This window comes from Entelurus aequoreus, linkage group LG10 (assembly GCF_033978785.1).
Source record: "Entelurus aequoreus isolate RoL-2023_Sb linkage group LG10, RoL_Eaeq_v1.1, whole genome shotgun sequence".
Taxonomy (NCBI): domain Eukaryota; kingdom Metazoa; phylum Chordata; class Actinopteri; order Syngnathiformes; family Syngnathidae; genus Entelurus; species Entelurus aequoreus.
In genome coordinates this window covers 29,124,968-29,141,540 of record NC_084740.1, presented here as the reverse complement: position 1 = coordinate 29,141,540, position 16,573 = coordinate 29,124,968, and the positions used below count along the sequence as shown (strand labels likewise).

The following is a 16,573-nucleotide window of genomic DNA, read 5'->3' as shown; positions in this document are numbered from 1 at the left end:
CATTCATCTCCGGTGATGCCTGACAGCACAAATCTAACCCATAACAACCCTTCCTTCCAATCATGGCGCTTGTGTGGAAAGATTCGAAAGCAGCCTGCAGCCTTTGATTTCATTTCGCCCCAGATCTGCATTGTAATGAGCATTCGGGTCAATCAATAATTCACTGCAGTTTGAGTTAGATTGAAAAAAAAAAAAAAAAGAAAAAAAGAACACAGCTCATGGGTAGAAAGAAGAGCGATACTTTGATCAATGGCATGTAGACGTGCACATAGCGCGGCTGAGATGCTTCCGTCTCGTTGTTGTGTTTGTCAAAGCACGGGGAAGTAAAACACGCATGACGCTGACGTGTGTCTGGGGGAGGTTAGTGGATTATTATTAATGCCGGTATTTGTGCATGGATCCAAAGTGGGCCTATATTGACAGATCTATTGAACAGTGACAGAATTGATCATCCATAATATTGGGGCCGTGTGGCTCGGTTGGTAGAGCGGCCAAGCCAGCAAGTTGACAGTTCCAGGTTCGATTCCTGCTTCCGGCCTTGGGCAAGACACTTTACACAACTTCTCCCAGTGTCACCCATACTGGTTTAAATGTAGATATTGGGTTTCACTATGCAAAGCACTTTGAGTCACTAGAGAAAAAGCGCTATATAAATGTACAGTAATTCACTTCAATATGCAAAACTTTCATGTTTTGTACAACTACATTCTGAGTGTCAGGTATTTAATTTGTTTTACCTTGTATAGGATTATATCTAATAGGAAGGGGATTTATATTGCACGGTTTACCTGACACATGAAACGTGACAAATTCTAAACTTCAATTAGATCAAGACGGAAACTATTTTATTTGATTCAAAAGTAAAACAGACTGCTCACCCCAGTGGCCTGGATGCCTTATTTAAAACCAATAGTCACAATTCTTGGATTCAAGTTCGACAAAGATTTTAAATTGGAGCAGCAGGTTAACTCCGTTGTACGATCTAGTTTTTATCATCGAAGACATTTAGCAACAATTAAATCAGTTTTATCTTTTAACGACTTTGAGCGGGTAATCCATGCTTTTATTTCATCACGTTTGGACTACTGCAACTCCCTCTACGTTGGTATGAACCAGGCTTCAGTCACTTTTTTTGATTGCAATTAGTCCAAAATGCTGCTGCTCGTCTTTTAACTGGAACTAAAAAACATGAACACATTACCCCCATTTTAGAATCCCTTCACTGGCTCCCGGTTCATTTTAGAATTCATTTTAAGATATTGTTTGTTTGTTTTTAAATCTCTTAACGGATTAGCGCCACAATATATGTCAGACCTTTTAAAAATGTACACACCAACAAGGTCTCTGAGGTCAGCTGATCAGTTTGTTCTTGTCGTCCCCAAAAACTGTTTAAAATCCAGAGGTGATCGTGCATTTTCTGCTGTGGCTTCAAAACTTTGGAACAATATCCCTATTGTTATTCGGACGGCTCCCTCTTTAATGACTTTTAAATCACGACTTAAAACATATTTTTGCTCTTTGGCTTTTTTAAACCAGCATGAGAGTTGTGTGATTTTAGTCTTTTATTTTCTCTGATGTATTTTATGTATTTACTATTTTATAGTTAAATGTTTTATATTACTGACTCTTCTAGTATGCTTGTCTTAACTTCTGTGCAGCACTTTGTGAAACTTCTATTGTTTTTTGAAATGTGCTATATAATTTAAGTGGATTGGATTGGATGGATCCACTATATCTTAACATGTGTTTTATGGCAACTCCAACTTTGACATCAGTTCCTATGTAGAGTGGCACTTTCTATCATTTTCAGCAGACTGCATTACGAAATGATTACCCCCTGCCCCCCCCCCCCCCTCCTCTCACATGAGATCCACTCAGGAATAGGGCCATATGAATCCCTTCCCTACTGTACTGTTTTGAGTTTTGTGTTTTCTTATCAAACCGTTCTCCATGTCCTTTATCTGCTGTGTGAGGCGGCAGAACCCTCTGCTCTGATACAGCAATCACTGCCATGATGACTTACAGATTCATATTGTTAATGATACACAAGTCAACCATTATCGTATTATGCTGATCTCATATCTCCGTCTCCCTGTATCAATAGTTCCACCTGAGGACCCCATCATCAGCGGCGGGCCCGTGGTGAGCCTGAGGGCGGGCGACCCACTCAATCTGACCTGCCACGCGGACAACGCCAAGCCGGCCGCCTCAATCATCTGGATCCGCAACGGAGAGGTCCTCAATGGGGCCATGTACTCTAAGGTAAGCCTAGAGGTGTGTGTCCTATCGCAGGTTTGGAGACCCCAATGGGGAAAGAGGGGGGGGGGGGGGGGGGGGGGATATCTGGGTGGCATGGTCAAGCCTGTTCTGTTGCAGATCTCAGCTCAATTTAGCCTGCTCGGTGGCCTTGGGGTTAGAGTGTCCGCCCTGAGATCGGTAGGTCGTGAGTTCAAACCCCAGCCGTGTCATACCAAAGACTATAAAAATGGGACCCATTACCTCCCTGCTTGGCACTCAGCATCAAGGGTTGGAATTGGGGGTTAAATAACCAAAATGGTTCCCGAGTGCGGCCACCGCTGCTGCTCACTGCTCCCCTCACCTCCAAAGGGGTGGAACAAGGGGATGGGTCAAATGCAGAGAGTAATTTCACCACACCTAGTGTATGTGTGACTATCAGTGGTACTTTAACTTTAATGTATTCATCTATTTTGGTGATCACATAATTGTGTGTATACATTGGATTGTATGGATAAATAGATAAATATCCGCTTTTCTATAGTATTTTAATTCGGGGGAGGTATAAAAAAAAAAAGAAAGTCTTTCCCCGAGGAGGGAATGGCAGAAAATAGACAAGCATGGCTTCAGAGACAGATGAACAATATAACCACCTGTTGATCAGCATATTTGCATTGAATGTAAATCACCAGTCACAAATCTGGAGTGTTGAAATCGGTAGGTTGGAGTTCAAATCCCAGCCGAGTCATACCAAAGACTATAAAAATGGGACCCATAACCTCCCTGCTTGGCACTCAGCAACAAAGGGTTGGAGTTGGGGGTTAAATCACCAAAATGATTCCCGGGCGCGGCGCCGCTGCTGCCCACTGCTCCCCAAGGGGATGGGACAAATGCAGAGGACAAATTTCGCCACATCTAGTGTGTGTGTGACAATCATTGGTACTTTAATCTTAATCTTTAATCTTTTGCCTCCATGCACAGATGGCTCTTTAAGGTCTATTGCCTTCAAAATCCAATTTTTTATGACAAAATAAAATCCACACAAGTAGATGCCAAATAAGAGAACTTCTGTATTGGTGTTCTGTTTTTAACAACCTGTTTCCAAAACCTGCTGTGCTTTACGCAATTGGAGGTGTACTTGTAATAAGGGGTTTAAAAGATCCATTATTGATATCAACAAAATAAACAAGTATCGGCTTTTATCTAAAGACTCCGATACAAGGCTCCGATACGAGCAGTCCTGCAGCATGTTTACTTGTGCAACGCTCAGCATTTAAATGTCCTCCAATAAACACACACCATTGATCTTTTCTTGGATTATAGTGATGTCATTTACAAAAGGTAAACATGGTGGGCTAGAGGATACTAGGAGCAAGCAGCTACACGACAGAAAAGCACACCACAGAACACATGCTAGATGTTAGGGCTGGGCGATATGGACTCAAACTGATACCGCTGTATTTTTAGTCCGAATGGCGAAATAGGGCAAATACCGGTATCTTGAAAAAAAAGTGGCAAAGTGCTTAAAGTTGCCTACGGGTTTTACAGCTAGAAGATAACCAGTGTTGAGACTATACTCAGATTAGTAGTAACGTAATGTGTTGTTAATTTTACAAACTCCAAAACTAGTGAAGTTGGCACGTTGTGTAAGTGGTAAATAAAAACATAATACAATGATTTGATAATCCTTTTGAAATTATATTCAATTGAATAGACTGCAAAGACAAGATATGTTAACGTTCGAACTGGAAAACGTTACTTTTTGCTAATATTAGCTAATTTGGAATTTGATGCCTGCAACATGTTTCAAAAAAGCTGGCACAAGTGGCAAAAAAGACTGATAAAGTTGAGGAATGCTCATCAAACACTTATTTGGAACATCCCACAGGTGAACAGGCTAATTGGGAACAGGTGGGTGCCATGATTGGGTATAAAAGCAGCTTCCATGAAATGCTCAGTCATTCACAAACAAGGATGGGGCGAGGGTCACCACTTTGTGAACAAATGTGTGAGCAAATTGTCGAACAGTTTAAGAACAACATTTCTCAAACGAGCTATTGTAAGGAATTTAGGGAATTCACCATCTAAGGTCTGTAATATCATCAAAAGGTTCAGAGAATATGGGGAAATCACTGCATGAAACATTAAATGCCCTTGACCTTGGATCCCTCAGGTTGTACTGCATCAAAAACTGACATCAGTGTGTCTAAAGTGCAGTGTTGGGTTGGTTACTGAAAACCAGTAACTAGTTGCAGTTACTAGTTACTTTATTTCAAAAGTAACTCAGTTACTAAATCAGTTACTTACACCAACAAGTAATGTGTTACTGTGAAAAGTAACTATTTAGTTACTTGTTTTTCTCTTTTTTTTAAAAAGCTTCCATTAATGCCCTTTTAGACTTCATTTTAGTACTGTTATTGCACTGGAGAATAATACAATCTGCTGATCAACTTGACATGCATTTGCATCACTGAACTCTGCTAAGCAATGTGGTCTACATACAACACACAAAGACAAAGATATGTTTCAAAGGTTCAATTTATTTCAGGCCAGAACAAATTGACAAAATGATTTTAAATAGCTGCAAAATAACATACATAAGTAACAAACAGCCTAATAACAGCATAGCTGTAAACCTGGCTTCACCTAAGGAAGGCACACGTGACATACACAAAACCTAACCAGGCAGATTTGAGTTGTTGTTTTGGGCAGTAGACGGGATCTTTGATCTAAGATACAACTTACATTTAACTAAAATGTTCTTTTCTTTGTGCTCGACGAAAAAAAGGAAGTGTCCATGTTAAGACACTTGAGTCGAGTGACTCGAGTGCGGCTCCGTTGTTAGTAAACACAGACACGCCCTCCCCTCCCCTCCCCTCCCCACACCCACACCCAGACACACACAGAGCGCGCCTCCGGCTTGTGACACGAAGATTCAGAAGGACGACACTGCAGCGCTCCAATAAAACACACTCAGATCTTCTGTTTCTAGCCGATACTACATAAAAAATAACGTAAAATAACGCAGTAACGCATCATGTAGTAATGGTAACTGAGTTACTGAATATATAAAAATACTGCGTTAGATTACTAGTTACCACCGAAACTAACGGCGTTACAGTAATGCGTTACTTTGTAACACGTTAGTCCCAACACTGCTTAAGTGTGTACCGCTTTCTAAAATATACCGATATTGACTATAATTCCGGTATACCACCCAGCCCTACTAGACGTACAAAATAAGTGTGCTCAAATGAAAACTATTGCAGTTCTAAAACACCACATTTGTCAATATAATTATTATGTATCAACACATTATTTATATTACAGTTGCGTATTGTTTATGTTTACAAATTCTCCAAGTGGAAGCTTATTAGAAAGTATCTAATAACAAAGGTGTCCGCATCGTTGGGGCAGCACGGTGGTAGAGGGGTTAGTGCGTCTGCCTCACAATACGAAGGTGCTGAGTAGTCTGGGGTTCAATCCCGGGCTCGGGATCTTTCTGTGTGGAGTTTGCATGTTCTCCCTGTGACTGCGTGGGTTCCCTCCGGGTACTCCGGCTTCCTCCCACCTCCAAAGACATGCACCTGGGGATAAGTTGATTGGCAACACTAAATTGGCCCTAGTGTGTGAATGTGAGTGTGAATGTTGTCTGTCTATCTGTGTTGGCCCTGCGATGAGGTGGCGACTTGTCCAGGGTGTACCCCGCCTTCCGCCCGATTGTAGCTGAGATAGGCTCCAGCGCCCCAGCGACCCCGAAGGGAATAAGCGGTAGAAAATGGATGGATGGATGGATGGATGGTCTGCATCGTTCAACTGTATTATTTTAGTTTCCCCAAAGAACCGATTACCACTCCACTTCAACTTAAAGACAGTATAAGTCCATTCTAGAGAGTTGGCAATAATAGGTTTGTGTTTCTTATACCTACCATTACACACTTTGAGTACAGCAGGGAAGGGATTCAGATGGCTCTTTTCCTGGGTGGATCTCCTGAGAGAGGAAGAGGCGGGGTTAATCATTTTGCAATGCAGTTTGCTGAAAATGATGGAAGGCGCCACTCTACATAACAACTGACGCTATGGTCAAAGTGGGAATTGCCATAACACACGTTTTGTGATATTCAACTGTACTGCCATCTGGTGGCTAAAGTGGATAGTGCACCCCACTTTCCTCACATTTCATGTGTCAGGTAAATTGTGACTAATGGGGCCATATGAATCCCCATCGTACTATAATTTCACTTGATCGAGCCTTTTCTAACATTGACACTACAAAATAAAAGAATGTAGGATTCCTGCTGAGTTTTCCTTGCCCGTATGTGGGCTCTGTACCAAGGATGTCGTTGTGGCTTGTACAGCTCTTTGAGACACTTGTGATTTAGGGCTATATAAATAAACATTGATTGATTGATTGATGTGTCAGATCAATATCTGTATCGGCCAATACACAAAGCTCCCATATCAGTGTTGTATCAGAGGTGGAAAACGTTGTATCAGGACACTTCTATTTGTAATGAAATATTTCGGTACGGAATCATTTGAGAATTAGGTAACACTTTAGTATGGGGAACATATTCTAAGTAACAAATACTTAATTAAGAGTTATTTGGACACTAGGGGAACGTATTGTAAGTAACAAAGACTGAATTTAGAGTTATTTGGACACTAGGGGAACATATTGTAAGTAACAAAGACTTAATTTAGAGTTATTTGGACACTAGGGGAACGTATTGTAAGTAACAAAGACTGAATTTAGAGTTATTTGGACACTAGGGGAACATATTGTAAGTAACAAAGACTTAATTTAGAGTTTTCCTTGCCCGTATGTGGGCTCTGTACCGAGGATGTCGTTGTGGCTTGTACAGCCCTTTGAGACACTTGTGATTTAGGGCTATATAAATAAACATTGATTGATTGATTGATGTGTCAGATCAATATCTGTATCGGCCAATACACAAGGCTCCCATATCAGTGTTGTATCAGAGGTGGAAAACGTTGTATCAGGACACTTCTATTTGTAATGAAATATTTCGGTACGGAATCATTTGAGAATTGGGTAACACTTTAGTATGGGGAACATATTCTAAGTAACAAATACTTAATTAAGAGTTATTTGGACACTAGGGGAACATATTGTAAGTAACAGACTGAATTTAGAGTTATTTGGACACTAGGGGAACATATTGTAAGTAACAAAGACTTAATTTAGAGTTATTTGGTTAGGGTTAGAGGGTTAGGGTTAGGGCCATACAGAATAAGGCATTAATAAGTACTTAATAATGACTAATTAAGAGCCAATATGTTACTAATTTGCATGTTAATAAGCAACTAATTAATGGTGAATATGTTCCCCATACTAAAGTGTTACCGAGAATTTGATTATTTGGAAAATTACCTGCTTGCAGTTTTCAGGTTTTTCTCATGTTTCATACATTAAAGCTAAGAAGGACCAAAATTTAACCAAAACCCAGTCTTAACAATCGAAGTATGTGCCGTACCAAATCATGATCATGTTGACCGTTTTAACGTGTTCCCACTCCACAACATTCCCACAGTAGCCTGGTGCCTCCATCACCGGACCCGCCCAACCCCACAGACTCTTAACTGACATTTAGCCTGGAGGCTAATGATGGAATCAACACTGTCATGTTCCATTTCCATTTTGCACAAATGGCATAAAGAGACCGAGCACTTTGGCGCACCGACACCTCCCCCTCCATGGCTGCCTCGTCCCATTATCGGCTTTTTTCAAAGAGCAGATAAATGCCATTGATTGGGACTGTGGTACGGCACCACAGGCTTATTTGAATAAAATGATTGGTGGAGGTGGCGCTGGTGCTGGCTAATAGCAGAGGATGCGCTTCCTGCCTTTCACTTCCTCTCAGGGAGACGGCAGATATGAAGACGCCGCGCGCTGATGTCGCTGATGGATGCACGCTCGTCTGCACAGACCTCAAGAACACTTATCTCTAATGACTATACAGTACCATGACAAATCTATGCTTTTCAATAATGGAGGAACTGCAGAAAGGCAGCGAGGGGACTTTCTGTACCGCGTCTGATGGTCTTCACATAGTTGGAAGATCAGGACTATGATGTGACGGACGGGGTTAAGGATTTGACCCATAAAGGCCTTTTGAACATTATCATTTATGACTTTGGCATCGATACTCATTGTTAGTAGAAACACAAAAAAGATAGTTGATCCTTGAGATGCCTTTTCATTCCCTATTCCTCTCACAATTTATGATATTTGAGGCATAGTATGGGGAACATATTCACCATTAAAAGCCTACTGAAATGAAATTTTCTTATTTAAACGGGGATAGCAGGTCCATTCTATGTGTCATACTTGATCATTTCGCGATATTGCTATATTTTTGCTGAAAGGATTTAGTAGAGAACATCGACGATAAAGTTCGCAACTTTTGATCGCTGATAAAAAAGCCTTGCCTGTACCGGAAGTAGCGTGACGTCACAGGTTGTGGAGCACCTCACATCTGCACATTGTTTACAATCATGGCCACCAGCAGCGAGAGCGATTCGGACAGAGAAAGCGACGATTACCCCATTAATTTGAGCGAGGATGAAAGATTTGTGGATGAGGAAAGTGAGAGTGAAGGATTAGAGGGCTGTGGAAGCAATTCAGATAGGGAAGATGCTGTGAGAGGTGGGTGGGACTTGATATTCAGCTGGGAATGACTAAAACAGTAAATAAACACAAGACATATACATACTCTATTAACCACAACACAACCAGGCTTATATTTAATATGCCACAAATTAATCCGCATAACAAACACCTCCCCCCTCCCGTCCATATAACCCACCAATACAACTCAAACACCCGCACAACACACTCAATCCCACAGCCCAAAGTACCATTCACCTCCGTAAAGTTCATACAGCACATATATTTCCCCAAAGTTACGTACGTGACATGCACATAGCGGCACGCACGTACGGACAAGCGATCAAATGTTTGGAAGCCAAAGCTGCGTACGCACGGTAGCGCGTCTGCTATCCAACTCAAAGTCCTCCTGGTTGTGTTGCTGCAGCCAGCCGCTAATACACCGATCCCACCCACGGCTTTCTTCTTTGCTGTCTTCATTGTTCATTAAACAAATTGCAAAAGATTCACCAACACAGATGTCCAGAATACTGTGGAATTTTGCGATGAAAACAGACGACTTAATAGCTGGCCACAATGGTGTCCCAATATGTCCACACAATCTGTGACGTCACGCGCAAACGTCATCATACCAAAACGTTTTCAGCAGAATATTTCACGGGAAATTTAAAATTGCACTTTACTAATCTAACCCGGCCGTATTGGCATGTGTTGCAATGTTAAGATTCCATCAATGATATATAAACTATCAGACTGCGTGGTCGGTAGTAGTGGGTTTCAGTAGGCCTTTAATTAGTTGCTTGTTAACATGAAATTTAGTAACATATTGGCTCTTAATTAGTCATTATTAAATACTTATTAATGCCTTATTGTGCATGGCCTTATTATACAACCAGTAAACCATTAAGTAAGAGTCTTTTCTCAATAACCTCAGAATTATTGCTTATTAGTAACCCTAACCCTTATACGTTCCCCTAGTGTCCAAATAACTCTAAATTAAGTCTTTGTTACTTATAATATGTTCCCCATAGTAAAGTGTTACCAAATTTATAATTGATTAGATTTCTACGTGTTGGTGGTTTTGCGTGAGATGGGCCTCAAGGGCTTTTAAAGGGGAACTGCACGTTTTAGGGGAATGTTGCCTATCCTTCACAATCATTATGAAATACATGACGACTTATGTATTTTTTTTAATGCATTCTAATTATTAAATAAATGTAAATAAAAAGTCTGTTTACAGTGGACCCAATGGGAGGTCCTCTATTCCGTCCATAAAACTCCCGCCAAAAAACATCCAAAAACCGCCCACAATACTCAGTTTACATTTCGTGCCTTGAATATTAACCAAGTATTAGTTATATTGTTATTATAAGTTCTAACACAGACAAACTATTTATAGCGGGGCAGTGAACACGAGTTTGTGTGCCAATCTTGACATGATCGACTGATCAGCTGCTTGCTCGTTTCCTTGCTCGTCAAACTTTATTGGAGATCATAAATTATGCATCTCACCTGGATAGGAGAAGGATGAGGGCGTATTCCGTCAAGATGGCACACTTTGACAGCCAATTTAGACCTGGACATCGCAAGAATGACACAAAAAGTCGCTTGCTTAACCCCCCTTTTCATCGCAAGGATTATGAGTCATTCTTCATCAAAGTGGGAATATATGAACATCCTAGCAGTCAACATCCTAATGACAGCAGACATTGTACAGTAAGTGATGTTTTATTATGTCTGTAGACCCTTAAAGTCTGCAGTGACTCGTAATCAATAATGCTAAAAAGAAAAAAAAGTGAATGTCGTGATTAGGGATGTAATGGCAAATGGTATAATGATAAACCGCAGTAAAATTTCAGACAGTTAGTAATACTGTTTACATTTTTACATCCATCCGTTGTCTACTGCTTGTTAATGCATTTTAGGCAAAACTGCTTACTTCCTGGGAACAAAGACACAGCAGCGCCGGCGCATGAAACATGGCGACAACGCAAAGCTTTCTAAAAAAAAACGCCAACAACACTCCATTTACACCTTGTGACCTAAATATTAAGTATTAGCTATATTGTTATTACTTTTGTATAACTGCTAACGCAGTCAAAACTACTTTTAGCTGTGCCGTGATCACAGAGAGCTAACTAGCTTATGCTGTTATGTCGACATATTGAGCCGGTGAGCTGCTGTATTACCCCTAAGCTGGTGAAAGTTTATTATATTTTAGAAATCATGCCTCTCACCTGGATAGTAGAAGGATGTGGCCATAATTTGAGAAGTTGGTCAACTTTGACATTCAACTTATACCCGGAGATGGCAAGAAAGGCACCAAAAGACGCTTGTTAGCGGCACAATCTCACAATTTGCTAACAAAATCTTCAATCAATGAATCAAAACCATTTGTTTTACCCTTTAGGAGGATTATGATTAATTCTTCCTCTGAAGAATTAATCATTATAATTGTGAGCGCAGACATTGTGCAGTAAGTGATTGTTTTATTATGTTTGTAGTTTGTATTTCTTTTTTAGCACTTAGCAATACTGCTACCTAGTAAAGCTGGATCTGTTTAGCACTCAGCTTCTAAAACTTGTAGCTTATCTTCCTCATATTTAAGCTTACAAATATAAGGTTGAGGATCATCATTTGTGCCAAGGTAGTGTCTGTTGTCTCTAATGAAGTCTGCTATAATTAGTAGTAGTGTTGTTGTTGAAGGGAAACGTATGTGTTGTAATGCGATGTGAAATTAATATACCGTCTTATGTTTAAAATGATCAAAATATGTCAATGTTACATGTTATTATGAATGTTACTACATTATATATATATATATATATATGTCATGTCTGTGTTCATGTTTTTGTTTGGCCATGTGCTGTTTTGTTTTTTGGACACTTCCTTAGTTCCTTGTTTCACTTCCTGGTTTTGTTTGTCACCATAGCAACCATTAGTTTCACATGTTCCACGTTTGGACTCACACACACCTGTCTCATGTTTTCACAGTCATGTCACGCACCTGTTCACAGTTAGTCACGCACCTGTTTTCACTTATCATGTCACTATATAGGCTTTTCTGTTTTTGTTGTTCGTCCTGGCGACAACATACATTCATGCCATGTTCACAGTTCCTTGTCACGTTAGTACTTGTTTCATCTCATGCCAAGTAAGTTTTGTTTATTGTTCATAGTTTTGTGCCCACGTGCCTGTCTTTTGTTTCATAGTCTAGTTTTCTACTTCCGCCTTTGTGCGCGCTTTTTGTTTTGTCATAGCCAAGTTTGTTACCTCCTCTGTGAGCGCCTTTAGTTTGTTCTTTTTGTTATAGTAAAAAAATAAATATGTCCTTACCTTCAAGCCATGTCCGCTCCAACTATTATTGCATCTCGGAAAAACAAACCCGCCATAGTCCACATCCTGACAGAATGTCACCAGCACAAGAACGTTTTTCCGCAAAAAAGTTGGACGAGGGAGCGTGGGAAATCCTGCGCGCTATGGAAGCGGAAACACTGCGCTTTTCCCCCAGGGAGCGCAGGGGGATGATGTGGGGGCCCGGAGGCAAGCTGGTGCCCGGAGGCAAGCTGGTGCCGATCGGCGCGTCACTCCCGCCCCGGAAACGCCGCCAAGGAAAGACTTCCGCGAGTGGACAGGATGCACCACTCCTGCGGGCTCCTCCCCCTCCGGGCGGAAATAGAAAACAGCCAGCCTGGCAGCTCAAGGAGCACGCCACAGACCTGGAGATTTTTTTTCCAAATTCTTTATCCTGTCAATCCAAGCCACCCAAATTCCATGCCCCGCCCCCCAGGACTCAAGCCACGCCCAAGTCACAAATTTTGTTTTCACCCACAAAAGCCCAGGTGGGGGGGAAAGAAAGACTTTTTGGACAGTTTGGAGGGGAGGATTATGCCCCCCTCCTGACCACCCTCCACCCACCCAAAGAAACGATTCCAGACCGCAGGGCGCGCGTCTGGTATCCGCTCCTTGAGGGGGGGGCTAGGGCTGGGAATTGTTCAGGTGGGGTGGGTCAGCTTCGTCACGCCAAGCCACAGCCACCAGCACGACCCCCACCACCTGTCTTTCGACCTGCCAAGCCACAGCCACCAGCACGGCCGCCACCACCAGTTTTTCGACCATGCCAAGATCCACCTGCTCCACGCCCAGCTCCACGCCAAGCGCCACCAGTACCTGCTCCACGCCAAGCGCCACCAGTACCTGCTCCACGCCAAGCGCCACCAGTACCTGCTCCACGCCAAGCGCCGCCAGTACCTGCTCCACGCCAAGCGCCACCAGTACCTGCTCCACGCCAAGCGCCACCAGTACCTGCTCCACGCCAAGCGCCGCCAGTCGCAGCTTCACGACGCCAAGTGCCGCCAGTCGCAGCTTCACGACGCCAAGTGCCGCCAGTCGCAGCTTCACGACGCCAAGTGCTGCCAGTCGCAGCTTCACGACGCCAAGTGCCGCCCGTGGCTGCCCCACGCCGCCAAGTGCCGCCCGTGGCTGCCCCACGCCGCCAAGTGCCGCCCGTGGCTGCCCCACGCCGCCAAGTGCCGCCCGTGGCTGCCCCACGCCGCCAAGTGCCGCCCGTGGCTGCCCCACGCCGCCAAGTGCCGCCCGTGGCTGCCCCACGCCAAGACCAAAGCCAAGACCAAGACCCGCCAAGTGACCAAGACCAAGAACCGCCAAGTGACCAAGACCCGCCAAGTGACCAAGACCAAGACCCGCCAAGTGACCAAGACCAAGAACCGCCAAGTGACCAAGAACCGCCAAGTGACCAAGAACCGCCAAGTGACCAAGACCAAGAACCGCCAAGTGACCAAGACCAAGAACCGCCAAGTGACCAAGACCAAGACCCGCCAAGTGACCAAGACCAAGACCCGCCAAGTGACCAAGACCAAGACCCGCCAAGTGACCAAGACCAAGACCAAGTCCAAGCACCGCCACGCCAAGTCCAAGACCAAGACCAACCATGCCAAGACCAAGACCCAGACCCTCGCCAAGACCAAGACCCAGACCCTCGCCAAGACCAAGACCCTCGCCAAGACCAAGACCCACGCCAAGACCAAGACCCACGCCAAGACCAAGACCCGCCACGCCAAGCTTCGCCGCCTGACGCGCCACGCCAAGCTTCGCCGCCTGACGCGCCACGCCAAGCTTCGCCGCCTGACGCGCCACGCCAAACTTCGGCGCCTGCCATGATGACGACGCGCCTGCCTCCTCGTCTGCCACGAAGGTGGCCACAGCCTGGTCGTCCGCCACGCCAAGTGCGCCCACCTCATCGGCCATGGATATGGCCATTCCCGGGTCGCCCACCTCGTCAGGTACAGAGGCGATCTACGCGTCGCCGCCACCTGATCCTGCCCCGGTGGATTCGGGGACACCTGGTCTGGCGACCCACCGCCATGTCCCCCTCCCCCCCTCCCATGACTCTTGATCCTGTTTTTTGTTTTTGGACATCTGGGATCTGTCCGTAAGGGGGGGGTTCTGTCATGTCTGTGTTCATGTTTTTGTTTGGCCATGTGCTGTTTTGTTTTTTGGACACTTCCTTAGTTCCTTGTTTCACTTCCTGGTTTTGTTTGTCACCATAGCAACCATTAGTTTCACCTGTTCCACGTTTGGACTCACACACACCTGTCTCATGTTTTCACAGTCATGTCACGCACCTGTTCACAGTTAGTCACGCACCTGTTTTCACTTATCATGTCACTATATAGGCTTTTCTGTTTCTGTTGTTCGTCCTGGCGACAACATACATTCATGCCATGTTCACAGTTCCTTGTCACGTTAGTACTTGTTTCATCTCATGCCAAGTAAGTTTTGTTTATTGTTCATAGTTTTGTGCCCACGTGCCTGTCTTTTGTTTCATAGTCTAGTTTTCTACTTCCGCCTTTGTGCGCGCTTTTTGTTTTGTCATAGCCAAGTTTGTTACCTCCTCTGTGAGCGCCTTTAGTTTGTTCTTTTTGTTATAGTAAAAAAATAAATATGTCCTTACCTTCTATATATATATATATATATATATATATATACTTACAGCATGTATATAAAATGTTGATGGAGGCTTTTGGATGTTTTTTAGAGCACTTTATAGGCGGAATAGAGCGACTCCCATTAGCACCATTGTTAGCTGACTTTTGTTAATGTGTATTTACGAGTTAGAATGCACAAAATAAAGATGAAGACATATGTGTTCTTGTCTTACATAAATAATAGGCACAATTTAAAAAAGTGTAGTTCCCTTTGAAGGGATGCTCAACAGCTTGACAAAAATATTAAACAAAAACATGTTCAATCTTGTTAACTTTTGTAATGTTTAAGTCAAAAATAGTCAGATTTTAGTGTGAGCTGTAGATTTTTTTTTTTTTTTCTGAGAATGTTCTGAAAAAAGGGTCACTGTGGCATACTTTGGAGCACCCTGCTCTAGATTCTGCTGTAGAATTTATCAAGATGATTTGAGAACAGAGGTCTCACACTCGCAGCCCGCGGGCCATTTGTGGCCCTCTTCTTCTTCTGGCTCTCAACGAAGGTGGATGCTCCCCCTCCCTCTCCCTCACATCTCCTGCATGCACACATACTGACCCCGCCTCACACTCCCCTTGATTTTCCTCTACTTCTACTCCTCCGACCCATCATCCTTCCTGTTCTGTCCACCCCTGTAACTATATACTGTATACTATGTCAGTTCTTGGACGGTGTGGACTGAAAAACTTATTTTGCTGTACTTTTTAAGTGCAATGACAAAGTATTTTATATTATTGTACTTAATTTAATTGTTTAGTGTAATTGCGGTCCGCACAGCCTGGGCGGCTAATAGTTGTATATATCATGGCAATATTAAATCCTTAGACTTTTTGTGGCCCGAAACAAGATTTTGTTTGTGGACCCATTTTGGTCTTTATTATTACTTATTTTATTACACAAAAATATACATCACCGTCCCACATATACACACTCCGAATGTTTACACTAAAAAATAACAAATTATTGACTTAATTTGGTTCCAATTAGTTGTTTAAAACACGTGCTGGTTTTTGCATGCAGCTTGTAGTGTCTTCAATATTTTGTATGGAAAAAAAAACTTTACTCAGTTTTTTAGGCTTTTTAAAGATGGGATTAAAATATGTAGTTCCCTCCTGCATGCCGATCATTTTATGAGACGTTCTACGCATGTAAAAACTCGGTAGCACTCCACGATCAAAAAGCCTGCAATATCAATATGCTTATTTCTTAGTTTCATCAATAATGTGTTTTATCAAGTTTTCGAACCATTGACAGGTGGGACGTTTTAGGGGGGGGATAAAGGCTCAATAAAACATTCTTAAAATCCCTAAATTATTTAGTGTTATACTTGTTTTTCTTTTTAAAGTAGCCTGGATCAGAGTTTCAATAATCATATAATTTTCAATATTAACTTTAATATAATTACAATCTGTCAAGTTTCTCTTTAAATGTAGCTAAACTGCACCAATTTTGTCAAGAGGAGTGGTCAAAAATTCAACCAGAAGCTTGTGGATGGCTACTAAAAGCGCCTTATTGCAGTGAAACTTGCCAAGGGACATGTAACCAAATATTAACATTGGTGTATGTATACTTTTGACCCAGCAGATTTGGTCACATTTTCAGTAGACCCATAATAAATTCATAAAAGAACCAAACTTCATGAATGTTTTTTGTGACCAACAAGTATGTGCTCCAATCACGTTATCACAAAAAATAAGAGTTGTAGAA

General features: G+C 42.7%; 1 protein-coding gene and 1 long non-coding RNA gene across 2 annotated transcripts in view; one reads left to right on the top strand and one right to left on the bottom strand.

The window, feature by feature from the left end:
• Positions 1–16,573, top strand: part of kirrel3b (kirre like nephrin family adhesion molecule 3b) — a 439,076-nt gene that overhangs the window by 314,844 nt on the left and 107,659 nt on the right. The window contains 1 exon segment of the mRNA XM_062060501.1: positions 2,105–2,262. Coding sequence (XP_061916485.1) covers positions 2,105–2,262 — 158 coding nt within the window.
• Positions 5,729–16,573, bottom strand: part of LOC133658445 (uncharacterized) — a 383,871-nt gene continuing 373,026 nt past the window's right edge. The window contains exon 4 of the long non-coding RNA XR_009827464.1: positions 5,729–6,226. This is a non-coding gene — a long non-coding RNA (uncharacterized LOC133658445). The remainder of the gene's footprint in view (positions 6,227–16,573) is intronic.